This window comes from Barbatula barbatula, assembly GCF_947034865.1.
Source record: "Barbatula barbatula genome assembly, chromosome: 2".
Lineage (NCBI taxonomy): Eukaryota > Metazoa > Chordata > Actinopteri > Cypriniformes > Nemacheilidae > Barbatula > Barbatula barbatula.
The window spans coordinates 22,652,070-22,679,885 of record NC_136767.1 but is presented as its reverse complement, the minus strand read 5'-3'; the positions used below and the strand labels follow the sequence as shown (position 1 = coordinate 22,679,885).

Below are 27,816 nucleotides of genomic sequence, written 5' to 3'. Positions count from 1 at the left end.
ACAAAGTAACACACCAAAACCTTTGATCATTTTATAGAACATTTATTTAAAAAAACATTTATAAAAATAAAAACTATATACAAAGAACATTTACAACTATTTACATGCAGGAATAAAAAGGATCTTGTTTGGAAGAGGGAAGAGTGAGGGTCAAAATGAAGTAGAGGAGAAAGGAGAGAAAGTCTGTTTCATTCCCTGCAGAGATTGCTGCCTCTTTTTAAAAAAACTACTGTGTGGGCTCCAATTGTTCCAAATTAAGCACAACTGTGCTGCTTTCATAAATTAATTTGTGAATTTGAAATTTCACAAATTCCTTTGTCTGAGGTGGCAATCTCTCCAGGGAAGGGACCAGACTCAAGAGGAAGAGCTCATCCTCGGAGCGTGGAGGCGGCGTTGGGGCAACAGGACGGGTCCGGAGTGCTTCCAGGAGCTGCCGCTCCACCTCCGATGGCTGCTCCCTAGGCCTTCTCCGAGCTCTTCTTGGTGGTGCTGTAACAAATGATAAAACATTTTGTACTATGAGAAGGCATAAAAGGATTAAACTAATTCACAAACGTCACTGTAAATATAATATGCATGTAAACATTGTCATAATTGCCTGTACACACCTCTGGGTACAGCAGCAGATGATGAAGCAGAAGCAGCAGCAAGTTCCGGCAGAGGGGACCCAGGCTCACTGCCATCAAAAGAACCAGTCGGATCTGTCATGACAATTTTAAATATTAATTGCACATTACACCTGTCACAGAGAAATGAATAAAACAACTACATGTTGCCCTGTTGTATTGCTTCACTTGTCAACACACCTACTGCTGCCTCGCCCTGGTCGGAGTGGTCGTACCCTGCGGCCTGATTCTCCTCATCCCCCCTTTCCATATTCCCGCTTGTCTCCCGTGGGGAGACGAAGCGGTCTAGAAAAGACAGGACCGCAGAGTACTTCCATCTTTTTCCTGAATCTGCTGCTGACCCACTCCTCTTCTCTGTCTCCTTTCTCCTCTCCTTTAAATATGTGTCCCTCAAGCTCTTCCACTTCTTTCTGCACACTTCCTCTGAATAAACACATGAACTTTAGCGGGAACGTAGTTGTAAAATAATAAGCTCAATCTACCGCCTTTAGCTACCTTGTAGTTTCAATATGTATATATAACTCAAATTGAGTTAAGAATGTTTTTACAACTTACCAGATTCTCCGACCTCCTCACTCACTTTCTTCCAAGCAAGATCCTTTTTATTCCTGTTTTTATAAAAATAGGAACAAGTGTCGTAAAGCTCCGGGTGTCCACACACGGAGATTATAAGTTTCTCCTCCATTTTGTTTCTGCCTCTGCTCGCTACGTCGTCTACGTCACTACTAGAGCAGGCTCCTGATTGGTTAACGCGACGCGAATTTCCGCCAAAGTTCAGATTTTTCAACTCGCGCGATTCGCGCAATTCGCGTCATTCGCGCGATTCGCGTCATTCGCGTGATTCGCGCAATTCGCGTCATTCGCGTGATTCGCGTGATTCGCGTCATTCGCGCCGCCTCATTCGCGCAATTCGCGCCGCAAGCGCGTCTATCGCGTCTTTACATTGACTTAACATGTAAATCACTCGCGCTTGACGCCTCATTCGCGCTTGGTGTGAACACACAGTAAGCCACACTAGGGAAACGTCAACCCTTTCCTGTGCGACTTCAACTCAAATTTCTTCTGCTGCTCAGGGACCTCATCAACCGCAGGTAAACATCAGCCAAATACCAACCCTACCCAACACAGTATTAACCTACCAATTAAACCCTGTCATAATCAACTACCAACCATGTTCAAACCAACAACCCAGTAATAATCAACCAACTACCAGACCAATGAAATCAGCAGTGAAACATTCTTACCTCAGATATATTCAAATAACCTGTCAAAGGAATACAATACATAGGCCTGATAATAAACCACATTGAATTCATAACATCATCTAACTAAACACCATTTGGTGGAAAGTTGTTGTGTAGTTTCTTGGAGCTTAAACCTTTCTACTTTAAACTCAGTCTACTTTTGTATGTTTTAGTTCAAATCTTAACTTTATCTTGCACTCAACTAAAAAGTCAATGTAGCGCATTAAAAACATTATTATGAAATTGACAGTGGATGTTATTTTTGTTAACTACAATTACAACTTTGAAACCGTTTCTTTTATTGAAATCAAATCAAATATTGGCATAAAAAATGTAAAAGTTTAAAACACTAAAATGATCATAACAAACAAAAATGAAATTAATCTTATACAAATAAAATGACAAAATCATAAAACAAACTTGCTAAAACTAAAAATATAAAAGTTAATTTAAAATATGAATACAACTAAAATAACTTTGATCCTTACAGTACATGTGTTTTAAATACATTTTATTATAGTTTTAATACAGAAAAATATATTTTAAACACTTAATAAACATATATAATATTCTGATGATGTCATTGCATAATTTATGAACAAAAGCAACACTGATAAGTGTGGTAATATATAATGAATGAATGTCTAGGGCTTGTTTACAAATAATCTCAGCCAAATTACTATAATAATTTTAATGAATGTGTATGTAGTTGTAAATTATTGATTTAGGGTTTATGCAGACACCCAGTATCATCTTTCTACTACCAAACCCACTTCTGACCAAATCGAAACACTACTGCTTATCAATTCTGTCCAAACTCATCCATGAACATCATCTTTACAATGAATATTGTTAAATGAACAAGGTATCAGCTTATGAAATGACGCAAATGAGTGAGACAAGAAAGGAATAGTATAAGATGGAAGGTACCCAGTGACCCATATCCCGCAGAAGCACACATTTGTTCTGTGACTGAACCTACGCTTTCATTGTGTGATTGGAGAATGACATTGGCTGAGAGTTGACTAGTCACATGGTTGGTCCTGCCTTCATAAATGGTTGCTGCATGCTGGAGACACTCCATCTGACAGAGGTACACACATACGGATACACACAGACGCACACACCGGAGACAGGCGGGTCTCGGAACCCCTCAACACGGGCTCTGCCCATGCCACTAACACCACCTAAGGAGCCTGGTAATACTGACTAACATCATAAATCTCTCTTTCTCTCTCTCTCTCTCTCTCTCTCTCTCTCTCACACACAGTTATTTGGAACTGTGTTCTGATATAGATTTGATTGTCGGGTGATTATGGACTTATGTGCATTGTTGAATTGAATATGCTGTTTAGTAGTTGGGGACATTCCAGGTACAATATAGAGTAACACAGCGAAAGTTACTTTTGATCAGAAATAAATGCTTTTGGTTTTGCCATTAGGATGCGGTGAAGTCATTGTTTGACTTGTCACTAATTTGACTTGTTTATATGCAAAGCCAGATTTGCTCATTATGTGTTACATAGTTCATAGGTTGCTGGAACTGTATTGATTTGAATTCAAATTTCAAGTAAAACTTCAGCAACTTCATTTGTGTCTTAGGGAATGTGCTAGGTCAGGGAATGGCAAGGGTTCGTCCCTTTTTGACCTATCGCCGGATTGAAAATAACCCAGAATTTTAACCCAGAGTGTGTGCGTGGTTTCTAACAGTGGTGATTTGCCTTACAGAACTGGAATCTAAAATGAACTGGGCGTCTTTTTATGCCGCCATCAGCGGCATAAACCGGCATTCAACCGGGATAGGGCGGATCTGGCTGTCCGTCCTCTTCATTTTCAGGATCCTGATTCTGGTGGTAGCGGCAGAGAGCGTGTGGGGTGATGAGAAAGCCCATTTCATCTGCAACACCCAGCAGCCGGGCTGCAACAGCGTGTGCTATGACCACTTCTTTCCCGTCTCTCATATCCGGCTATGGGCCCTGCAACTCATTATGGTCTCTACCCCCGCCCTGCTGGTTACCATGCACATTGCACATCGTCGGCACATCGACAAAAAGTTGTATCGCCAGGCAGGCCGCACCAGTCCAAAGGAGCTGGAGCAGATTAAGAACCAAAAGATGAAGATCACAGGAGGACTCTGGTGGACTTATGTGATTAGCCTGTTGTTCCGTGTGCTGTTCGAATCTGGCTTTATGTATCTGTTCTACATGATTTACCCCGGCTATAAGATGTTCCGGCTAGTAAAGTGTGACTCGTACCCCTGCCCAAACATAGTTGACTGCTTTGTGTCCCGCCCTACAGAGAAAACAGTGTTCACTATATTTATGCTTGCCGTATCCGGCGTCTGCATCCTGCTCAACATTGCAGAAATCGTCTTTCTTGTTGCCAGGGCAACAAGTCGACACCTGAATAATTCTAAGGACTCCCCAGTAGGAGCCTGGATCACTCAGAAACTGTTTTCATTTTAGGAGTGCTCAGATCAATTTACTCTAAAGTCTAAAATAGATTTCGCTCAAACACAATGTTAATGAGTGCTAATAATATGCTCACATTATTTATTGATGATTTATTTTAAAACTCAGAACACTGTACAACGTGTACTATACAATATGCACATAATATTACTCCAAACATTTTCAGAGCAATATCTAAATGAAGTGAAATTGTATAATTGTATTGAAACTAAAAATACTACAATAAAAAAATGTAATTTATTCGTGGGGGAATCTATTTATATCTAATGTGTGACTTCTAGCACTAAAAGGCAATATTTTATTTGTGAATTATTACATCAATAAAAGACACATTTTATGATTTGTTTTATATCAGCATCACTGGATTTTTTCTTATTTGAGTAGTTGACAAATATGCAGGCTACATGTGTCCTATGGTGTGACACAGTAAAATGTATTTAATAAACTGTTAAAGTTACATTCTTTTATATCATATAAAATAGTATAAGAGAGATTTATCTTCATTGTTAGTTATTTTCTAAATGTTTTGCAGTCACACCATATGACAAATTTGCATAATAGTTTGTCAACTACCCATTTATGTACCCCTGATGGTTATGTAGTTTTTGACGTCTGTACAAAGCTTTGCCTCTAGGGGATGCTACAACCCCAAAAGTCTAGGTATACAAATAAAACCATATGAGTGGAAAGTTTGATCCACAGTTGCTAGTGAAGTCTAAGCCTTGATGAAGTCAAGCCTATAATAATAGAGATACATGTAAAACTTTTAAATGAATACAAATTACATTAACAACAAACTGTTAACAAATAAATGTTAGTGGACTGACCTACATTGCATATAATAAAGTCACCATTATTGAATAATCCCTAATATCTGAAAACACTTTTTATGCAGTTCTTATGGATAGAACCCATCATTCTGCTCACTAAAATCATTGAATTGATGCACAGGTCCTATTTTCAGCCTTCAATTAAAACACTTAAATATAAAGTGTTTTAAATAGCTGGGTTTTCTAGGTCATATCACCGGCCAATCCAGATCTAGATTTACCTGGGTTGATGGAATGTTAAATATACAGCATCTTCTATGAGATATGTCTAATTGTCTCATCTCTCTCGATCCTTTGCTCCATTACCTCTGATTGTTCTGAGGTTTCGAAAAAGGGGGAATAAAAATAGAAAGACAGACAGACAACAGACTTCAGTCTGTAGTTCAGACGCTTCCTTCAAAGTGGAATCCTTTCAGCTGAACCGACTGTGACTTGTGAATGTTGCCATTGGTCCTGACAGCTGTCAGTCACCAGAGAGGCTCTGAGTAACAAGGCAGGTGGTACACTCTTCAAAATTCTCCCTCGGGATTGTGTTCCCTGCCAAAATTAACCCTAACCACACACACACGCACGCGCGCAGTGTACAGTGTATTTCTTTAGGACAGGACCCTCTTTCAGTCTGAACCTATGGTGGAGTACAGAAGAAAGTGTTTGTGACAAGGCGCAACACTGTGTGTAGACTTGAAGTCCTGTGTGTGAGAGAGAGTGGGAAGAGGCCAATCTTGTTTTGGAGTTTTAAAAAAGGTGAGTTTCAATCTATAAAATCACTAACATACTAACCCATAATGTACCATTCATACACATTAGCATTAATACAATCAACTAACACAGCATCTATCTGACTGAAAGATCAATGTGATACAGTTACTCACTTCTGTAATAATCTCTCCATCTCTCTCCCTCTGTGTTCCCCAAATATAACAGTTTTTTGGGTTCTTTCATGTTCTAACTGTATAAATCCTGTGAAATTTGTAGACTAATAGCAACAGATGATGGCATGAATAATTTCGAGACTAATGGCACCTTGGGAAATTTGTTTCATTAATAATACAAACAACTAACTTTTACATGAGGCCTTTAGACAGATTCAAGGAAAATAAATCATATTAAATAAAACAATTATTTCAATAAATATTCCCGTAATATACATTGGTTTTAATTATTATGGGGATGTTATTTAGCAGTGCGGTGCATTTCGGAAATTCTCTATATGGAGACTATGTCTTACAGATTTTGCACACATTGCAAATCATTTTGCGGTTTGCTGGGAAGCTGTGAATAGACAGTACGTAATACAGGAAGGATGGAGTATGCTAAAGGATCCTTACGTGTACGAGTTTGTGTGTGTGAGTGAGAGAGCGAGCGAGTGTGTAAGGTTCAAGTATGTCCACCTGTTTCAGGTCAAACTCAGGCATGAGGACTTGCCAGTCAAGTCACAGGGGCCACGTGACGAAATATAACAACACATCCCTAAAACCTGACACAGAACCTTCAACCCACCCACCCTTCACTTGCTTATTTATATGTCTGCATATTTGCATGAGGTTAAATTTAAAGGTACTATGTGCAATCTTTGCACAACTAGAAAACAGCTTTTATCAAACATGTTCCATCTTTTGGCCAAACAAAACAGACGGGACAGTTTGATCCCCAAACTAATGTCCATGATGCTACGTTGGGCTGCTCATTCATTCATGAAAGAATGAATATATATATAGTTGTCTTTTTATATTGTAAAATATTACATTTATAAAATATTAAATAAAAATATTGAAACATTAAATATAAAAAATCACCTTCATTCAGAGTAGTGATATTAAGAATAGAGTTATATGAACAATCCTATTAATATACACATGCATATATTTTTTTATGAATATGTGCAGGTGGACACGCAGCAGTAATGGGAGACTGGAGCTCTCTTGGGAAGCTTTTGGAAAACGCCCAGGAACACTCCACGGTAGTTGGGAAAGTCTGGCTCAGTGTACTCTTCATCTTCCGTATCCTGGTGCTCGGTGCGGCCGCGGAGAAGGTCTGGGGCGATGAGCAGTCTGGCTTTACCTGCGACACCAAGCAGCCTGGTTGTCAGAACGTATGTTACGACAAAACCTTCCCAATTTCTCACATCCGATTCTGGGTGATGCAGATCATCTTTGTTTCCACGCCAACGCTGATCTACCTGGGCCACATCCTACACCTGGTACGCATGGAACAAAAAAGGAAATGTAATGATGCGAGCGGGGCAGACAGACAAGCCCTTCTGAACACCAAATCTGTGAAAGGTCCCATCCGAGATGAGCAGGGCAAGATTCGTCTGCAGGGGGTTTTGCTACGCACCTACGTCTTCAACATCATCTTCAAGGCACTGTTTGAGGTGGGCTTCATCGTGGCACAGTACTTCCTCTATGGATTCGAACTGAAGCCCCTCTACACCTGCAGCAGGTGGCCCTGCCCAAACACGGTCAACTGCTACATCTCACGACCTACGGAGAAAACCATCTTCATCATCTTCATGCTGGCCGTGGCCTGTGTGTCATTATTTCTCAATCTGGTGGAGATGTATCACCTGGGCTTTACCAAGTGCAGGCAAGGTCTACGTTACCGGCGCTCTCACTCCGTCTGTGACACCGAATCTAAAACGCCCAGCGTGGATGCGGTGGTTCCATTCGTGGCCAGCTACCCTTATTTCCCCCCTCACGCACCTCCACCAGCGACCTTTCCTGCCGATCCCCATTTTAACCTCTCGGAACCTGACGGGGCCTTCCCTCCTCACGGCAGTCGCTCTGTCTACAAGCAGAACAGAGAGAACATGGCTGTCGAGCGCAGCGGAAATCCCGACGCAGCAGAAGTCAAGACCAGCAAAATCTCCAGCTCTGTGCCCGGATCACCCACCAGCCAACATCGCAGGCCCAGTCATTCAAGTCGCTATAGCAACAACAAGAGGCTGGATGACCTCAAAATCTAATTACAGACAAAACTTTGATTCAGGGTTATCTCATTCTGAAGGCAAAGGAGATGTACTCCATCGCTCACAGGCGTTTTAAGCACTGATCCGGTGATGAGGGCCAATTTTCGTTCAGAGTGAATTGAAAATCAGTGATGTTCAGACAGAACATGAATGTCAATTGGTTTGCAGCTTACTTGAATTAGAAGGCCTACCTGATGCAGTTTTGTGGGAACATTGTGTCAGAAAGATTGAACTTGTTCATAGATTGAACAAATTGATTGGACTGAACCATACTTTGAATTGGTTTTAAAATGGATGGTTTACAGTTACCAGCAATAAAATCCTTATGTGACTTACGGGTAAAATGTGAATGTTGGATGCTGCAACGTGATTAGAGTTTAAGGTGTAAAGCGCAATAGTTGTCATGAAAACGTACTTAGCATGATTAGAACATTTTCTTATAGTGGCAACCATAAGTGAGATATTTTCTTAAATGATTTGTCACCAATTAAACATCTTGTGTGAACCTTTACACTTATAAACACAAACACACAAATTCAACACTCTTAAAAACAAAGTTGCTTAAAAGGTTCTTTACAACGATGTCATAGAAAACCATTTTTGGGTCCACAATGAACCATTCAGTCAAAGGTTCTTTAAAGAACCATCTCTACCTTTTTATAACCTGACAAACCTTTTGTGAGACCGAAAGGTTCTAATGGAACCATTTAGACAAAAAGGTTCTCCTATGCCATTGTGAAGCACCTTTATTTTCAAGAGTGTACTGTTTTCCTACGTTGTAGTAAATGAGATTTTAAAAAACAAAAGGTTTGAGAGGTTTGAACTTAACTAATCGTTTAAGATATGAGCATGTCTACCAGACAACAATTGAAGTGATAGTTCCCCCCAGAAAATAAACATTAATAGATGTCATCATCTATTCATATATGTATAAGACTCTTACTTCTAGGGAACACAAAATAAGATATTTGAGAAATGTTGCATTGGTTTCGTGTCCATACAATAAAAGGGGGTCGATAATGTTTGGTTGCCAGCGATCTGCAAAATATCCTCTTTTGAGTTCTGCCGAAGAAAGTAAGTCATACAAGTACACAATAAAAAAAAGTTTTTTGGCTGAACTTTACTTTCAGAAACTTTGATATTGCCTTGTCAATTTTTAACAGTTTTGCTTAGGAACCACCATTGCACGAATGTATCGTCCACACTTTCTCAGCACGTAAACATGATTGATACAAACTAAAGTTGCTGTGTGCATGTTTCCTTTTTAAATAAACACTGCAGACTATTCTTAGAGGCTTGAAATGAGTGCTCAGAGACATTCATGTATGTGTGTTCAGACTGAAACATGAGAAAGGCTGGTTGGCCGATGGGAGGAAACTGATGGCAAAATCTTGTCCATAAAGCAAAAGGCTCAAAATTAGGAATTGGGATTCAAGCAGATTCAACAAATTGCCCAATACTAAAGGGGAGGACTGAACAGTAATAGATTGTAATGGCAGTCATAAAACCTAGTGAGTAGCCTGGCAGTCTCTCTTGGGATCTATCTTCTAAAGCCGCATCCTAATGGAAATGGAGACTCGTAAGGGATTTCATATGTCCTTCATAGGCAGCAACTCACACCCAGTAAACAAATAAGAATGTATTTATTTTCAAATAAATTGAAGATACATACTGTTATTAGTACTTACTCAAAAGTATACGAGGTTTCTTATAAATAAATTTTTTTTTGCTGCCACATCAAAATACAAAATCACATCAAAATAATATATTTTGAAAAAAGTTGATAACAGGACAGAACTGACCCCCATGCACTTCTATTTCATGGACACAAAATCAATGCAAGTATAATTGAGGACCAGATAACAACATAATTCAAAATATGTTCTTTTGTGTTCTGCAGAAGAAAGTCATACAGGTTTGAAATGACAAGAGGGTGAGTAAATGATGCCAGATTTTATATTTGTGGGTGAACTGTCACTGTAAAGCTATATCATATGAATAGGAGCATTCTGTGTTTGACTCATAACAGGTGCTGCCACTGTGGTCAGGGTCAGAGGTCATGATGTGAAGCAATAAAAACTTGTGACCTTCATGAAATATGTAACCTTGTTTGGATGCAGATCACATGTGATTGATCACATCGTGCAGAGTTGCTGATCTACTGATCTCAGCAGGGTACTGTCTGCATACCTGCAATCTGACTCTGGACTGATCACACGAGAGACTGTCTGCACACCCGCAGCTGTGATTGATCACATCATTGACAGCACTGTTGTCGTCCTGTTATTATTGTTTTCATAGTGTCAAGAAGCTTTATGTACTTAACGATGTGGAATGTGTCCTTAAATCAAAAATGTTGTTGGTCTTACAACATCATTCCAGTTACAGTTTTTCTCCATTGGTTTGGCTCATTTCTTGAAACAGAAATTACATTCTCAAAATTCTTAGATAATTTGGCAAAACAGTCTTACAGTTCAGCACAACACTATAGCTCACTTGCAAAAGCTAACATCTCTCCCAAAACTGTTCACTCATGCTTCAAAACTAAATTCCTTTCCCATATAAACAGTCAGTGCCACGAAAATGACAAAGATCCTTCTCAATTGCTTTGGCTCATTTCTTGAAACAGACCAGACGTTCTCAACAACAAGACCTCTCTCATTTTCAGGGATCAAATCAAAATGAAGGCGGTCCAAGAAAAGAAGGAGCTTCTGTTTATTGTATGGGCCAGGACTGGGGATGTGAGTGGCCACACCATTCTCAGATATGGCAGCACACATAGTTGTATTGCCCCACTCGCTAGCCTGGGACATCCACCGTGGCCCGGTGGCCAATAATATTACGGCCACGTCTTCGGCCCTTGGCACTGAGATTCGAACCGGCAACCTTCTGATCACAAGCCCAACGTTCTGACCACCAGTCTGACCTTTGAATCTCAGTGCAAGCTGAAACGTTTTGGAGCGAACAACCATTACACTGAGAATCAACAATCAATTTAGATCAACAAGATCAATTCAATTGGAAATTGTGCTAAATGTAGGCTACCTGTACTTAATCATTTGCAAAGATGTAGTGAGACATTGAGACATGTACTTAGACATTTGCAATTTGATCAAATGAATGAGAAATTCAATTCTGTTGTAAACAATTGCCAAGTTGTTTGGAGGTTTGTCCATGTTGTATTGAGAATGTAATTTCTGTTTCAAGAAATGAGCCAAACCAATGGAGAAAAACTGTAACCTGTAACAAGAGATTTTTGCAGCTTGAGCATAACATCTCACTTAACTTACCTTTGGTTTTAAAAAATCCTGAACAAATGTCTCGCTCTTGCTTCTCTGTGTTCCTGTTACAAAACAAAACTTTAATAACTTTCATGAGGCTGAGAGGTTTACTGTAACATAATCCAAAATATAAGGATGATAAACAAAATCTTAAGGGAGACAAAAGATCATATATATATCTTCATATATTTTATTTTATCATTACAGACAAACTTCCAAAATCTGAATTTATGAGGCACAAACAGATTGTAAAGAAGATTTAAAAAATATCAAATAAAAAAATCAAAATGACCACACTATAACCCTGCAGAACCAGTTGCACACCGCAAATGTTCAGCAATAACAGCAACAGAGAAACAATATGAAACATTAACAATTTACTGTCTGTTTTTGCAAAAACTTCCGCAGATTAATTCTTATCCACCAAATTTACAGAAAATATGCATTATGTCTTTCAACTCTGAACAAACAAAACTACTTCTTTAGCTACATATTGACAAACTTCAGCTGGTTTAATCCATACAACGTCGAACAGAATAACCACAGAATGAACAAAACAACAAATTCCCTTTTAAGTTTTTTCTTGCATTCATCACAAGCTCTTAGCATTTACAAACAATAAGTCTGAATATTCATTGGTCCATTTTATGCATCATATCTTGTTTCTGTTGGTTTAAGTGATTCATCACTTAATGTTACTTGACTACTTGAACTTGTTGACAGCTCACTTTTTTACATCACTTTATATAATTTACAATGTGATAGTTCTATATTATATATTATATATATATGGTTAAAGCAATTCAGCGTATTTTATAATATTAATGGAAAAAATATCCTTGTATTATGCCAAAATAATATATATTTGAAAATAATTTGTGATATATCAGTAATGCTTGCTATTAAACAATTTATAAATAAAAGGTAAAGATTATGTTTTTGTTCAATGGAAGCACTTGATAAGTACTGAAGACCTGAATTAAAAATGAATAAGGCATAAACCACAGATTCCGGTTTGCAGACAAACACAATCACTAAATCTGAATTAAATAGCTATAATCTGGAACCAAGATGTGCAACGCAGTCCAAAACACAGTCCAACCCTAAAAACACTTAACTTTGCATCATGCTGAGCCCTATTAAAGGCATGTTTAACAAGCATTAAAGCAAGACAAACTATTAGGACAGGGCTAAAAATTTAAGGCGAAATTTGTATAATGGACTGCGTCCGTATTTTTAGATTTTTTTTAAAAGCTTCTGTTTTTTTTGCAGTTCAACAGCATAGTATTTCCCTTCACTCCTTCTATGTTGAATGTAATTCCTATATGTGCATATACGTGTGCTAGGTCAGGCTGGGAGTGGAGGTAAGGTGTTGAGCGTGTGCGTGTGAGCTCAAGGAATTACTCATGAGCTTACTTAATGGATAAATCAGGCAAAGCCTAAAACATTCCACATATCCCGTCATCCCATATCACATGTGCTCTTTATATTACACCGCCATTACCTCCTGTAACATCATAATACCTGAAAGTCATTGTTTGCATTAGACATCATATATAATCATTTTGCTTACATCATAACATCTTTATCCCCACTATCTTATATCACAAAGGTGAACTATGTTACATCTATAACATCTAACACCAATTACACCAATGAACACGTTACACCTGTCCTCATACCATGAAGTCTGAATAATGTGATATCACAATACTTTCTATTTTTCCCTTCTTGCATATGTGCATGTGCCAACGTTTTCCATAATAAACACTGACGCTAAAGTCACACAAAGGAAGAGAATGGGATGGAGAAAATAAGATAAGGGGGGAAAAGAAGAATGTTTATGGCTTTTAGGGCAGTGTTTTGCTGTGTTTGCTCTGGTCTAGTGTGTGTCTCTTTAGTTTTTGTCTTTAAGCTGGTTTTTGTGTGCATGTGCAATCAGAGCGTCTGTGTCCACAGCCCGTTCAAAAAAGCGAACGACAGATGGTTCGTTGAGGAGAGACGCCAGAACCTGCTCAAAAGAAAAACTCCAGTCGCCGTCTCTGACAGCGCTGGGCGAGGTGGGCGTGTCTGTGGGCGTGTCCAAGGCGGGGCTGCTGGTTCCAGTAGGACTGCTGGTAGGCGTAGAAGGGTGCGAGGTTGAGTTAGGGGTAACGTCTGAGTGAGACGGGGCAGTTTCATGCTGATTGAACGGACACTCGGGTAGCTCGTGAGTATTTTCAGACTCTGCGGGTGTGTCAGCGCTGATGGATGACATGGGGGAGACCTCGGGCTGCTGAGTTGTGCTTTGGGAGCTGGTGGATGTATTTTGAGGGTTTTTTTGCAGGCTGCTCTCCTGTAGCTTGCGTCCAACCTCCTCCATGCGCAACAAGAGGCTGGTTACTCGTGCCACGGCGCGGTATAGGCTCTCCTCTTCTTCGTCACCGTGAAACACACCGTACAGAGTCTTCGTCAGACCGATAAACTGCACCTATAAACAGATTGAAACATTACTTTGGTGCACAGAACCAGCATCATTCAGAACAAAGACAAGCCGCTTTGCAGTTGCTTCTCAGTCATTATTAAGAGGATGGATGATGCTATTTATAACCATGAACTGTTTCCTGTATATGATGAATGACTTTGTAATGTGTGTGTGTACCTGGTTAATTCTGGGCAGATCTTTAATATTCTCGTCCCTGCGCTGCAAGTCTTCCTGCCACTGTTTCAGATATTCCTGCAGGTCGACTTTAGCGCGACCTGAAGGGTGAAATAAATCCGGTTATGACATTAATACATAAAAATAAAGAGAATGCGACTGTGATAAAAGTGTTTAAATCCTTCACCTTTCTCCGGACATTTCCTGATCACTCCATCCTCTGTCGATTCTACACGGATGAGAGGAGATTGTAAGAAGAAGCCATTAAGTAACACTACACAGACATATACGTAAATATACACACTTATAGATACATGCACTAAGCTTGCCAGGCTTCTCTATTCACACACACAAAACACAAAATACGAGTGAAAACACATAAAAAACACGAAATCAACCAATGACACAACAGGTTCTGAAAGAAAAGAGAAAGAAAAGAATAAGTGAATATAGGAGCCACAGAGAGAGGAAGCTGACCAGAAAGACGAGTGGTGAAAGAGTGACCTTCAGCCGGAGGTATGAATTCAGACGACTTTAAAATCGTATGATCCTGTGTTCCTGAAGAAAGACACAAAATACCCATACATGCAGAAACACAGTTTCTATTTAAATAAATGTAGTTATATGGACATCTGATATGACATTGACTAAACTTTCCTGCCAAGAGTTGGCGATTCAAAAAAAGGTGCCATACAAATAAAGAATCTGGGTTTGTAAAGTGTATTAGTTCAAAATTTGTTTTTGACAATTTCCATTGTCGTAAAGAAGCTTAACATTCATTATAATTAAATAAATAAAGAAATAGTACATGAATTAATAAAACATTATTTGCTATTATAAACTTCATCTGAGCATTAAAACCCAAGCTGCTCTAGGAAAATATATTTTGAGTTCCTTTAGATATATTGGGATTTACAAATATACATGTGATTTACAAATAAACAGACTACAGAGTATTAAAGAGTAGTCATTGTTAAAAAAAAGGTTGTTGAAAAGTTAGAAGCATATATTATAAAGGGTTATAGAAAGATTAGATCCTGAGATTGTAAATGCTCGCAGAAGTGTCAGATACATAAATATGAAATACAATAAAACAATACAATATTCTGAATTACAATAATTTTAACTACTTTAACAACAGTTAAGTAATAACCCATTGCATTTTTACCTGACTGAAGATGCAGTTTGAACAGAAACTTCAGCTTTTCTGTGAACGATCTGTTGTATAAGATATCTGCAATTCACATAGACACACTTTTGAATGAATCTGACAGGTTGTAAAGCAAGCTGCACTGTACTAAGGTGAAAGGTCAAAGGGCGGTAATTTCAGGTCAGGATTAGGTTGCTCTTACCCAGACCGCATATGAATTCTTTGAAGTTCACCAGTCCGTCTCCATTCTCGTCCAGAATATGGAAAGCCGATCGTGTCAACGAGCGTGCATGTGTGTCTGTAGTCCACGGCTGCAGCAGGTTAAACAGACGGCTAAACTGGGACTGATCCAGTTGGTACTGATCCAGATATGGGAGGCTGGGGTCATGGTTGTGTAGGGCAGGACTGCACACTGACCAGTAGCAGCTTACAAAGTGTTGCCTCTGTAACACAAATGTATCTCTTGTAATAGTGTGTGGTTTCATAAATGACTGGCGTTGACAGTATTCTGAAACTAAAGCGCGCGGTTTGTAATAACGTAACTTACTTTAAAAAGCATGTACAGTTCATCCAGCTGAGCGGCACTTAATTTTACAGCTTGAGCAACAACTCGTAACTGCAGAAAATAAGACAAAACAGAGATTTTTTTTTTATTAAATGTTACATTTTTGTAATGTAATTTTTTGGTATTTTTTATACAATTCCATTCCATTACAAAACACTTCAGCGAAAAGGTATACTAAAGATGAGTTGAAGAAACTGATTGAAATGACAACATGAAGTTCTTTATTAAAACTTTTCAAAAAATAAAACTTTTATTTTAATACACTAAAATCTTCATTACTAAAAATTAAGAACGAAAATAAGGCAAAGAATGCAAACTTAAAACAAACGTAGCATTTAAAAATGACGTGGCGTGATTTTTGTACTTACTACATTTTGTTTTGTAGTATCTTCAAGGGTCTGAATGACATACAGCTTGTTTCTTTTCCGCATGTTTTCTACTTCCTCTGTCCGGATGTCTCCATATTTCTAAAACAGAAAGGCTTTATTTGTTCGTTTCAGACACAAGAACTTCCTCTAATAGTTTTTTCTTTCGTTTCATGCACCTGTCCACTTTGTGAGTGTGAATTTCTCAGGTGCTCGCAAAATTGGCACCTTTTTTATTGCACAACACACCATACAATCTGTCACTATGACGACAGGTGTTAAATCTTAACATTAACATAGACAATAATTTTACAGATTGACAGGCAGATGTGTTCAACCTTTACCTCATATGCCTCTTTGATAAGATCACTGATGTCAACCTTTTGCATTGATTTATCATTGGCTGCTGCAGACGCCTGTTGCACTGTAGCTGGAAGGGGACTATCTTTATTTGTGACATTGTCAAAAAACCTGAAAGTCAAAAGCATTAACACAGCTTGAGGTTCTAACTCAAAAAAGCACCTATTGGAATTTTGTCATTTGCACCATTTAACAGCTGCTTGTTATCCAAACAGATTTTTCTATCCCATACTTTCTGTATGACACATCTGGCTTAAGCATGCAGGATGTTCTAATCACCTGTTGAGGATGGTGACAGCTTCTGCGTCGTCATGGCAACACAGCAGATTGTCCATATTGTAGTCAAGGACGGCAAGGCCGAGTTGCAGTATGGCTTTGATTCCGTCATAAAAGAAACAGTCGACCACATTCACCGCACTCTCTATTGGCAGCACGCTAATGAAGAGAGTCAGGAACCATGACAACGATACCGAGGAGAAGAACGAAAGATCTGTCATGTGCTCGGTCAGCTGGGTTAGGTGCACACGGATCAGCTCCTCGAACACGGCCTGGTCCACCAGCGCTCCTGAAAAAAGACACACAGACATGAATAATACTGTAAACATAAACACATTTATTTAACAAATTATTGAAGTCAAATAGGAAATTAAAACGAAGGAAAGTGTCTCAAATACTCCTACCTCTCCCCATCAACCATTATTGAGACATGTTGGTCCGCTTATACCAAAATAAGCACAATTTTGAAACCCAAATAACACAAGTTTTTATGTAAAATGGCTTCATGGTAAATCATACAGTAATGCATTCACAGTCAATGACACTTAATGCCTTAATGTTTGTCTTTACAGGGTATATACAGGAATCATGGAGCTAAATGTAATACTTATTAAGACCTTTTTTAAGACTCTTTTCATATATTTTAAGACCTTAGTGGCGATACTTTAACTTACATGAACTAAATATTGATTGTAAGATAGCACAACTAAACAGTATTAGTTTGTGATAACTCCATATCAATGCGACATAATTCAGAAGGGTGAAAACAAACACAAGATAATTAATTTAGTGACTAACCCAATGCAAGGTTTATTAGAAAGAGAAACCAGCTTTGTGGCTAGCATCCCCATCGAGGCTGCGCTAATCGCCTTCAGACACCCAGAGCAGTATGTCCTCACGGTTATTCCCAGAGACTGCCCTCAGCCTTATCCTCCAACCATTTGCACGAAAACTTGCCTTTCCCCATTAGTCAGCGATTTTGTTTAAATACCGGGTGTAATGGACCTCTCACAATTCGTCTGCGCAATGATTAAACTCAAGCAAACTTTAGCATATGACCTCTTCGGACAAATATGATATACAATTGAATACCTTGGAAAATGGCCTAAATTTTGTCTAAATTGATTTATCAACTTTTAATAATTTTTAAGACCCCACGGACAACCTTCTTTAAGCCTTCAGCGAGCAAACCAAGGAGTACTATTAGATAATAACATTTTTCTATAGTTTACCTATGAATTTATTTCTTGTTGTCTTTGCACAATGAACTTGAATTGAACAAATACATGAATATCTCATCTACTTAATGAAATTAAACTGACAGTTGTAGAGGCCAAGTCCAGTTATTATAATCCACTTCATGAAAGCATTTTTTATATTTGTGAAGCACTGTGTGTGAAGTGGAAAATGAAGTACTTCCATTAAAAGGCGAATAATTCATGACAGTGAAATCGGGCAAGCTGCCAATTTAATAAAAGGATGTCTATTGCCTCCCAGGTAAGAGGTTTTCATAAACTCCTACCGATGATTCTGCGGTTGAAGTAATCTGGGAGCATTCTTTCACACACAGCCACCAGCAGCCAGAAAGCCTCTTCCTCTTTAGCATATAACAACAGCACTGACGTCAAGATATTCATCGCCTAGAGAGATAAATATATGGAAAGCATATGGACCACATTTTTTTATACTTTTGTGTGAAGACCGACTGAAATCCCTCAAATGTCATTCAGGATTCTGCACATTGAAACGCTGCAAGCACGTCTGGAGAAAAATGTAGTTCATTCACAAATATAAATTAAGGTATCATTTACTCAACCTCATGTCATTTCAACCTGTATGACTGACTCTCTTCTGCAGAACACAAAAGAAGATTTTTTAAAGAACGCTGGTTACCAAGCAACACTGGACCCCATTGACTTCCATTGTATGGACAAAAACCCCTGAGGCATTTCTGAAAATATTTTCTTTAGTGTCACACAGAAGAAAGAGTCACATACAAGTTTTGTATGACATGAGGGTAAATAAATTATGACAGAAATCTTATTTTATTATAAAACCCAAATCATATTCCTTTTGTCAGGATCGTCCTCAAACAGTCACCATATCACTCTCTCATAGACCTCACTTTGCATTTTCCTTGCATACACAAAGTTACAATATTTTTTGCCTAAATCCTGATTTACATGATAAGGTATGAGTGTTTGTACCTGGCAGTAACCAATTTTAGGGTTTCGGTGAGCATAAGCAGTCAAGACTCGGCGCAGGGCCGAGATTCCTGTGTCGCTCTGGAATGCTGGGTGCTCAGGGAGAGAGCGATGCAGATCTCGCTCAATCTCATCACATGCGAGAGAGCTGCTGCCCATACACTCCTCCAGCAGCCGGCCGTAGTACCCGGGGTTAGAGGTCATGTCATGTACAGCACCTGTAACACACACAAACACACAGTTATAAACGTGGAAGAGACACACACACACATAATTGCATCCATAATGACACACACACACACCTGAGAAGAGCATCCACAGTTCTCCTCGCAGTGTCTCTGGAACTCCTCGCACAATGAGATCACGGGTTTTTTTGGTGCAGAACATTCCAGTTCCACGACCGTATTCGGCAAAGTGGATCTGCCATGATTGCTCCTTCATCCGCTCCTTCAGCTGTCAATCATATGTTATGATGGCAAATGATGAGGTCCATACAAACAAACTATAACCGGACATTCTTGGTTTCTATGCATCCACGTTTCATTAGAATAATAGATGGTGTAATGTACCATTTTGGGGTCGAGATTTTCGGCATTGTGTGGATGAAAAACATTCATGAGCGCTTCAGTGCTCACGGCTTGACTCTGCCCCACCATCACACCCTCCTCATCCTCACAGAGACACACACCAAACATTCAATGAGTCACAAAATCATACCTTGCAATGTGACGCTGCTGCATTTTATTTAAAGAGCTTGAGATATGAGGTATTTTACATTTGTTATTTTCACAAATGTACAACTTGATTTTTATATACTGGAGGTTTTCAGAGAGTAGATGAAATACCTGACTGATAAATGAATGCTGGGGGCTTCCCGCTGACCCACACTTCCTGCGGATGGAGGCGGCAAGGCGTTCGAAATCTCGAACCTCTGAAAATCGCAAAGCTCTCTTGCCACGCATACACACAGTCAACGCACGAGTAATGCGATCCGGCAGCTCTACACTAAATACCTGCAGGTATACATAAAAAAAAACCTTCAGAACTTCATCTTTCAGCTGCTACCTCTTTATAAAACCCATTATAGTGGATATGTACACTAAATAAACCAAACACATAATATACATAGTTTATATCGAGTTATGTAGCTTACTGAATTAATAGGATAATTCACCCAAAAATGAAAAATCACCCAAAAATGAAAATTCTGTCATGAATTACTAGTTGTTCCAAACATTTATAAATTTCTTTATTTGGTTGTACACAAGGAAAGATATTTGGAAAAACGTTAGCAACTAAGATTTCTGGGGCACCGTTGACTACCATTGAATAAATCCTGTGTTTTGTTAAACACAAAGAAAATATATTTTGAAGAATTTAGGAAAACAAACAATTCTGGGGCACCTCTTTTTTTAATACCCCAGAAATCTCAGTTGCTAACATTCTTCAAAATATCTTTCTTTGTTTTCCACAGAAATAAGACATTTATACAGGTTTGGAACTACTTTGGTTGAGTAATTCATGACAGAATTATAATTTTTTGGGTGGAGTATCCCTTTAAAGGGAAAGTTCACCCAAACATAAACTTTGTGTGATTTTTTACTCACCCACATTCCGTTAAACATTTTAAGAGAACTTCTGCCATCTGCGGGGCACCAATGAAGACATTTAGGTGACATCTGAGAGATTTCCAGGCCTCCTCAGACATCATGGTGTCAGTTTTTGCCAAGGTCCAGAAAAGTACTAAAGACATCGTCTTTTTTTTTGAAGCGACAAGAATGTTTTATGTGCGAAAAACAAACCAAAATACAGACTTTAATGTATTTATTCATACATAATGAATAATGTATCTTCTTCTTCTTGGACGAGAGCACTTTGATGCATGCGTATTAGGTTTGTGGTTGGTGCTATGAATCACAACGCAGAAGCGCAACTCTGTGCTCTCGTGAACGCGTGCCATACACTGACAAGACCGTGGAGAATATATCGATTAAAGTCTGAATTTTGGTTTGATTTTCGCAAATAAAGCGTTCTAGTCGCTTGAAATTTTTCAACTGAGCCACTATGCAATTAAACGATGTTTTTAGTAATTTTCTGACACCATGTCTGTAAGGAGGCCTGGAAATCTCTCTTGAAGATGCCGGAAGTTCTCTAAACATGTTTAACGCCATTTGGCTGAGAAAAAAAAATCACACAAAGCAGATTTTTGTGTGAACTTCCCCTTTAACATTGTTACAGTAGGTGTCAATATAAGACCGCCACGGCTGATTTTTCTCATGCTAGTGGACACACTTCTGTGAACACACAGACCTCCCATAAAGGTATGATGAGATGACAGTGTGACCCGTCTTGACTGGCGAAGCACAGATAGTTCTCGGATACGCAAATTTTTCCAAGAACGTTGATGTGGCTGAACGGAACCCAGAGGAAACTCTCGTACACTTCACAAAGGTTTTCTTCCTGAGGCAACCTGAAAAATGATCGGAAGGACTGGTTCCGTGCATGTGTTTCTAAAGCCCTGCAAAAATGAGAAGCAATACCCAATAAGAAACGGTACAAAACTACAAACAACCAAAATATTCTGCTATAAGGTATATTCAATATACGGAATTAAACAAATATGGTAGCATTCAAAAGATACATAAAATTCACCTCTGTGTGATGTGAAGAGGGTTGGACAGCGGATGCTCTGCGTGAAACGTTTCTTTGTCGAAGAACCGTACAACTGTGTAGTCGGCCAGCTGCTGCATGATCAGGTACGTCTGCTGGAGTCGCATGAGCATCGAGAAAAAATGATCCTCTCCACGTACACGCACGTGGATGCTCTCTGTCAGGAAAACACTTGACGTGCGTTCCAGTCGGCTCACCTCATCCCAGGGAAACACCAGTTTTACTAAACAAATAACGCATCGATTGTGCGAGAGATTACAAGTGGTGAATAAATAGTAAATCATTGCAACAAAAAAACTACGATTATGTACAAGGTTAACTGTACAGCTAAACAATGTTAGTCTTGCAAGAACTCACAATATTACGGTGTTATGTGTCTGTCTAAGTCAGGGGTCGGCAACCCAAAATGTTGAAAGAGCCATATTGGACAAAAAAAAAAAAAAACAGCTGTCTGGAGCCGCAAAAAATTAAAAGCCTTATATAAGCCTTATAATGAAGGCAACACATGCTGTAAGTGTCTATATTAGCTTTATTACCCCCCTAGTATCAAAATGATAAGTAGGCTACAAATACATATTGAGCATTCATGATTAAATGTTTATTTTCCCCTGCATCGCATCCTGGAGAGAATGACGCACCACGTGACTACTCTGCTGTACGATGGTGCTTTAGGTTTAACTTCCATTATAATTTTAATGTATTATGTTTCGTTGCATTGATGAAATTAAAGAAATACAATAAAGAAATCAGATTTTTGATGTCATTTTTACTTTAGGATTCGGAAAAACAACAAAATGTGCAACGTGCATATGCATCCTGTAATTTCAGACATCCCCATGGATATAAAATGCAGTCCTCTTCAATCCTCAATAATACAATACAATCCTCTTCCCCCAAACTATATACTATATACTGACAAAAATCAGTATCATCTGTGAACTGAACGTTTTCCCACGCTTTATTATATCCCGGGTTGCAACAAAACTAGCAGCAGTAGTGGAGTTTGGAGATGCAATCCACTTCTTAAATTTATCTTTGCGCTCCTCTAATTTTCCACATTGGCAATGAAAGCAAATGATTTGGTCCAAGAACTGTTGAATCATCTGTTCTCCTCAACTATCTTTCTATTTTTCCCCTTGGGATCCATGACACACCCGCCGGTTTGTTTGTGTGTCTGTCAGCCACCGGTCTGGCATCACGCGCGCCGCCGCCGATCTGACAGAAACGCGTGTCGCAGTATATGACGTAAATCTTCGTTGACAGAAATGTTGAAATTAAATATTATACACATTTTTACAACGTTGAAAAACTTTAAGAATGTTTGTCATGTTTTTCCTCCTACAGAAATTATATTTAAATTTTCATATTTTTGAAAAAGCTCTAGGGAGCCACTAGGGCGGCGCTTAAGAGCCGCATGCGGCTCTAGAGCCGCGGGTTGCCGACCCCTGGTCTAAGTCTACAGAGCTGCTGATACACTCCATGGTGTATAAAGGGCTAGTTTTGGAAACAACATTTAGACCAGTGGTCTCCGACGTGGTGCCCGTGGGCACCTGGTAGCCCGCATGAACTCTATAAGGTGCCCGCTAAACACAGGGCTCACCAATAATGCTCAAGACAGCTGACAAATCTGTGACTATACCGATCAGCCAAGTGCTACATCGTCATGAAAGGTTATTATTAGCAAGTGTTATAAGCTTTCATATCTGAAAGAATAAATAATAAGGCATCACATGTTTAAACTTTTAATGTATGTTACCAACAAGTAGCCCTCTAGAGGATTTTAGATATTTTGGTAGCCCTCGCTTACAAAAAGGTTGGAGACCCCTGATTTAGACTATTGAAAACCGCATGTTTAAATGACGTGATTGAATTTCAGTCACTGGCATGTGCAATTTGAGGCAAAGAGAAATTTTACTTTGCATTTATAAAGCAGTACTGAAACAGAGTCTGAGGCGTTACATTACGTTTGTGAGCGAGTGTTTAACAAACCTTCATTTCCCAGCATATAAGAGTAAAAACACAGGAAGTTAGTGCTGAGGTAGATCCAGCCCTGGTTTGGGACTCGCCCTCTCCAATAGCTGCAGGAGTAATACGTCACTAGCTTTTCTCTCTGAGGCAAACCAAACAGACGCTCAAAACGCAGCACTACCTCCCGGAACCGTTCTGGATCCTCTTCGTCACATGAGGATTTGCCCTCTTCTGCTATCAGACCCTGGGGAAACCAAAGACTCATTTATGAGACTATAAAGAAACACGGTTATTATCTGATTTTAATCCTGATTTAAAATGTTATTAGGGCAGCAAATTTTGCTTATCTAAAAAAATTTTTTTTATTGAAGTTTATTTGCAAAAACACCTATTTGTATAGATTTGTAAATCTTGTTTGTATTGCGTTATCACGTTTTTATTGTGTTTTTTGTGTTAGTTAGCTGTATATTTTTATTATTATTACTTAATCAAAAGAACCCAACTGTTGTTAATTTATATTAATTGCAATGCACAAAAAAAACATTTGGAATGCACAAAAACAATTATCTTTATCTATAAAGGTGCGTTCAAATCCCGAACAACCCACATGTGAATATGACTTTGTTATGCCTTGGTTTGCCTTAGTTTGCCTGCTTACAAAGAAATTAAGGGTCTAGGAATTATGGTAGTTTTATTTTAACTGATAGAAACCAAATATCAACCAAAACATCTGGGGAAGCTGTATATAAAGGTTATAAATTGATTTGCATTTCTGTCACTGAAATACGTTTTTGATCTCCTGCCAACCAGCAACAATTTTGGCTTCACAGATTGGTTATGTTCCTATATGGACAACAGATTAGTCCTGTCGTAAGAAAGTACTCCTAAATCAGCTTGCTATGTATATAAAAGATGCCCGCCAACAGAATCTTTCATTTCAACCTCTCCACCACCACGGTCCAAGACCAAATACGTTTCAAAGGATGTCAGGGACAAGATTGCAGACCTGCACAAACATAGAACAGGCTACAGACAGAAGCTTGGTTAGAAGTAGACAACTATTTGACATAACATGAACATAAAATATGTTTTTGAAACTGGAAAAGCTGGAAATGTAAATGTAATGAAAACGCGGTGTTAACAGTATGACTGCAGAGTGGGCTGAGTCGCATAAAGGGACTTTAGATAAAATCATCATACTGCTACTGGAAGTAATACCAGCTGAACTGGCTAAAATCTAAAATAGGCAAAAAGACAAAACACTCATCTAACAACTGTGTACAAGTGCATGCTTGATCTCTCACCCTTATCTTTCCCTGGACAAAGCTGGTGATGTCTTCACCAGAGTCAAACACAGAGAGAGTTCTGATGATGTTCTGCTGCAGCCAATCCCAATGCAGTGAGATCTCCTCTAATGATGCTCCTGTACACAGACAAACATCATCTATACGAGACTGAGCTAAACCTTTCACAGACTCAATAACACAGTGTACAGAGGTTCTCTCTTACCACAGGCGATGTTCCAGTACACCTGAGAGTCGGGCGTCTGGTGCAAAATGCGGAACGGGGCCACTTTGGCTGTGGAGTCGAAGACAGTGTCTAAAGTGCCAACCAGCAAGCCTAAAATAAATAAAACAATTAATTGGATGAAAAATATCTTTTAACATAAATTTGTGAAAATTAGCTGTATTGCATTCAACCATGTCTTTATGCAAGTGTCAAAAAGGGCTGTTCCACGATTAATCGCATGCAGAATAAAGGTTTGTGTTTACATAATATATCTGTGCACTGTGCAAATACATTTTGTATTTATAAACACATACACATACATGTATTTAATAAATATTTATATGCATTTATTTATAAATACCAATAATTAAAATTATATACAAATGTTATTACATTTTATATTTTATTTATAAAAGTATATGCATGAATGTGTATGTAAATACAACATTAATATGCACAGAACACAGACATATATTACACGGACAAAAACTTTTATTCTGGATGCGATTACATGTTTATAAATGTTTATATAAAACGTAAATTACATATAAATATTTATACATACATGCAGACATTATGTTTAAGTGTCAATAAATACAAAATAAATATGCACATTGCGCACACATATATTATGTAAACACAAACTTTTATTCTGGATGAGATTAACCGTGATTAATTGAAAATTTACATTTTTCGCAAACAGTATTATCTAATCTATTATCTAACGTAAAATGACTATTATCTAATCTAATTTTGTTTTGCTGTTCACAGGGTTTGACATTGAAAATCTCCTTCCTGTCTGCTGTAGGCAGCAGTTCTCATATACATCGCCACAGATAGCTGTTGCTTTTGTAACGTGGCCCTTAGACATGAAGCACAAGTTGCCATGGTGATGAACTCCAAAGCAAAAGTGAGTCAGTAACCAGTATACAGCCCATACTTATCTTACTAACAAGCATCATTTAAGCCGTCTATTCCTCTGAGCCGGCCATTCTATGACAATGCGACACAAACCAGTCATTTGAGCGTTCGCTGGTGACCCAACAGCAAAAACTATTCCTATCCAATCAATGCCAATGAAACTCTAATGCAATCCTTTCATGTGGACTGCGGATCTGTGTTTAAACAGCACTTCTCCATATCGTAAAGCTGCAATACTGCCTTGAACTTCTCTCACATAAAGTACTATATGTTTCTGTACCATTGTAATACGGCACTGTTAAAACCAATAGAAACCAGAAATCGAAGTAATTTAATGGTCATAGTGGGAATTGTTTTGGTTTTAAATTGGAAACTTTAATGGTCTCTGAGTCTCAGCTGGTAATGTATTGGGTTCTATTGTTGGGATATTATCTGGTGGACAGGAACCAAGAGAATACAGTTAAATCTATCCATGTTTAAAAAACATACTATGTAAAGGATTTGTATGATGTTTTAATGGTAAAAAGTTTTCAACAAGGACTTCATTGTGCCGTGGATTGATTATGACTTTGAATAAACCTTGTCACTGCTCATAATTTTATATGCATTTATTTGGGCCGAAATGTATTGTGCATTGTGCACATGTTGTGTAGAATACATCACAAGGTCCCCTAAAATGGACTATGACCTAGGAGACTTAAGCAGGTTGTCTTTGCTGATAAAATACTCCTAAATCACAACTACAATCAATGAGTATTTCTTTCAGTGTGACTTTTGTTATAAGATATCCATGTAAACATACTGAATCCACCTGAAAACCTCACCGTCGTGACATCACGCCGTGACGCAACCACTGCTGTCAAAAAGAAGGGATGAAGTTCAAACTAACCTAAATAATCCCTGTAGTTTACAGTTCGGCCTCGAACTACAACATCTGAATTAATGTTAAATATCTTGCAGAAGGCCAGTTTACCGCAGTGGTGACGTCAATGATTAAATAAGAATATTCCCCGCGAGTCCAAAAACATCGAAACTTAAAAACAAACGAAAAACCATATCTGCAGAAATATACGAATCCTTAACCTGTTACAAAAACACCTGAAATCCAAACTGAAGATAACAGTTTGAAGAATCAATTGAGGTGTATTGTAAAAAAAGAGTAACACTGAAAAGACCGTCACAGTGAGATACGGAAAGCATATATTTACTACATTTATTTAATAAGCGGAGCCTGTCAAGTTAATCGCCTGCACACGGATGTCGGAGCGTGCCCGGTACCTGTCAATCCCCCGCTGTCCTCTCCGTATCCGCGTCTGCGCTGCAGCACAAAGTAATCGTTGGATTTTTCCGTCACCCATAATTTCAGCGCGTTTTTCAGAAGCACCTCTTCAGGCTTGAGCCACATGCTGCAGTCTGTTTTCAGAGATACGTGTCTTCTCGCATGACACTGCGAACATCTCAAGCGCAGGCACCCATAGCCAACGTTGTTTGCTCTCGCTTGCAACGCTTTTCCCACGTCGACAGAAACTGAGCCAAAGTAGCTACAGCGGCGGAGTTGGGATTGTAGTCTTCCACATCTGCTCCAGTGAACGTTGAACAGCAATGCTCTGAGAAAAGTAAACTACACTTCCCACAATTCTCACACCACCACGTGACTTTGCTGCGAATAATTTAAAGGGACACAGTAACGCACAGTAAACGCTACATTTACATTGTGCACAGTGTAAATGTTTTGTTTATGATTTGTAACGCGCTTAACTAAGGGGAGCA

At 38.8% G+C, this 27,816-nt stretch overlaps 4 protein-coding genes across 5 annotated transcripts; 2 read left to right on the top strand and 2 right to left on the bottom strand.

The window, feature by feature from the left end:
- Positions 1–34: 34 nt before the first annotated feature.
- LOC306902781 (uncharacterized protein) lies at positions 35–1,311 on the bottom strand (the record flags this gene model as incomplete). Its single annotated transcript, XM_079471621.1, has 4 exons — positions 35–489; positions 609–701; positions 807–1,049; positions 1,182–1,311. 4 exons carry the CDS (start codon positions 1,309–1,311, stop codon positions 227–229), a joined length of 729 nt encoding a protein of 242 aa, XP_079327747.1. The 3' UTR covers positions 35–226.
- Positions 1,312–2,958: 1,647 nt separating this feature from the next.
- Positions 2,959–4,689, top strand: gjb1a (gap junction protein beta 1a). The gene is made up of 2 exons (XM_079451159.1): positions 2,959–3,069; positions 3,599–4,689. The coding sequence occupies exons 1-2, from the start codon at positions 3,042–3,044 to the stop codon at positions 4,333–4,335; spliced, it is 765 nt and encodes a 254-aa protein (XP_079307285.1). The 5' UTR covers positions 2,959–3,041; the 3' UTR covers positions 4,336–4,689.
- A 2,385-nt stretch (positions 4,690–7,074) lies between these two features.
- gja2 (gap junction protein, alpha 2) lies at positions 7,075–8,136 on the top strand (the record flags this gene model as incomplete). Its single annotated transcript, XM_079451299.1, has 1 exon — positions 7,075–8,136. One exon carries the CDS (start codon positions 7,075–7,077, stop codon positions 8,134–8,136), a length of 1,062 nt encoding a protein of 353 aa, XP_079307425.1.
- A 4,533-nt stretch (positions 8,137–12,669) lies between these two features.
- On the bottom strand, positions 12,670–27,585 carry tbc1d8b (TBC1 domain family member 8B). Of its 2 annotated transcripts, XM_079488267.1 has the most exons (21): positions 27,325–27,556; positions 25,126–25,236; positions 24,921–25,039; positions 23,638–23,860; positions 21,631–21,871; positions 21,289–21,496; positions 19,824–19,991; positions 19,548–19,649; positions 19,281–19,431; positions 18,982–19,196; positions 18,297–18,414; positions 16,778–17,063; positions 16,483–16,609; positions 16,142–16,240; positions 15,756–15,824; positions 15,411–15,651; positions 15,227–15,292; positions 14,536–14,616; positions 14,246–14,287; positions 14,062–14,159; positions 12,670–13,890 (listed from the first exon to the last, which is right to left on the bottom strand). In XM_079488267.1, exons 1-21 carry the CDS (start codon positions 27,449–27,451, stop codon positions 13,318–13,320), a joined length of 3,465 nt encoding a protein of 1,154 aa, XP_079344393.1. In that variant the 5' UTR covers positions 27,452–27,556; the 3' UTR covers positions 12,670–13,317. The 2 variants fall into 2 exon arrangements, with proteins under 2 accessions (XP_079344393.1, XP_079344394.1); XM_079488268.1 differs by lacking the exon at positions 14,536–14,616 and having other exon boundaries at positions 27,325–27,585.
- Between the last annotated feature and the right edge of the window lie 231 nt (positions 27,586–27,816).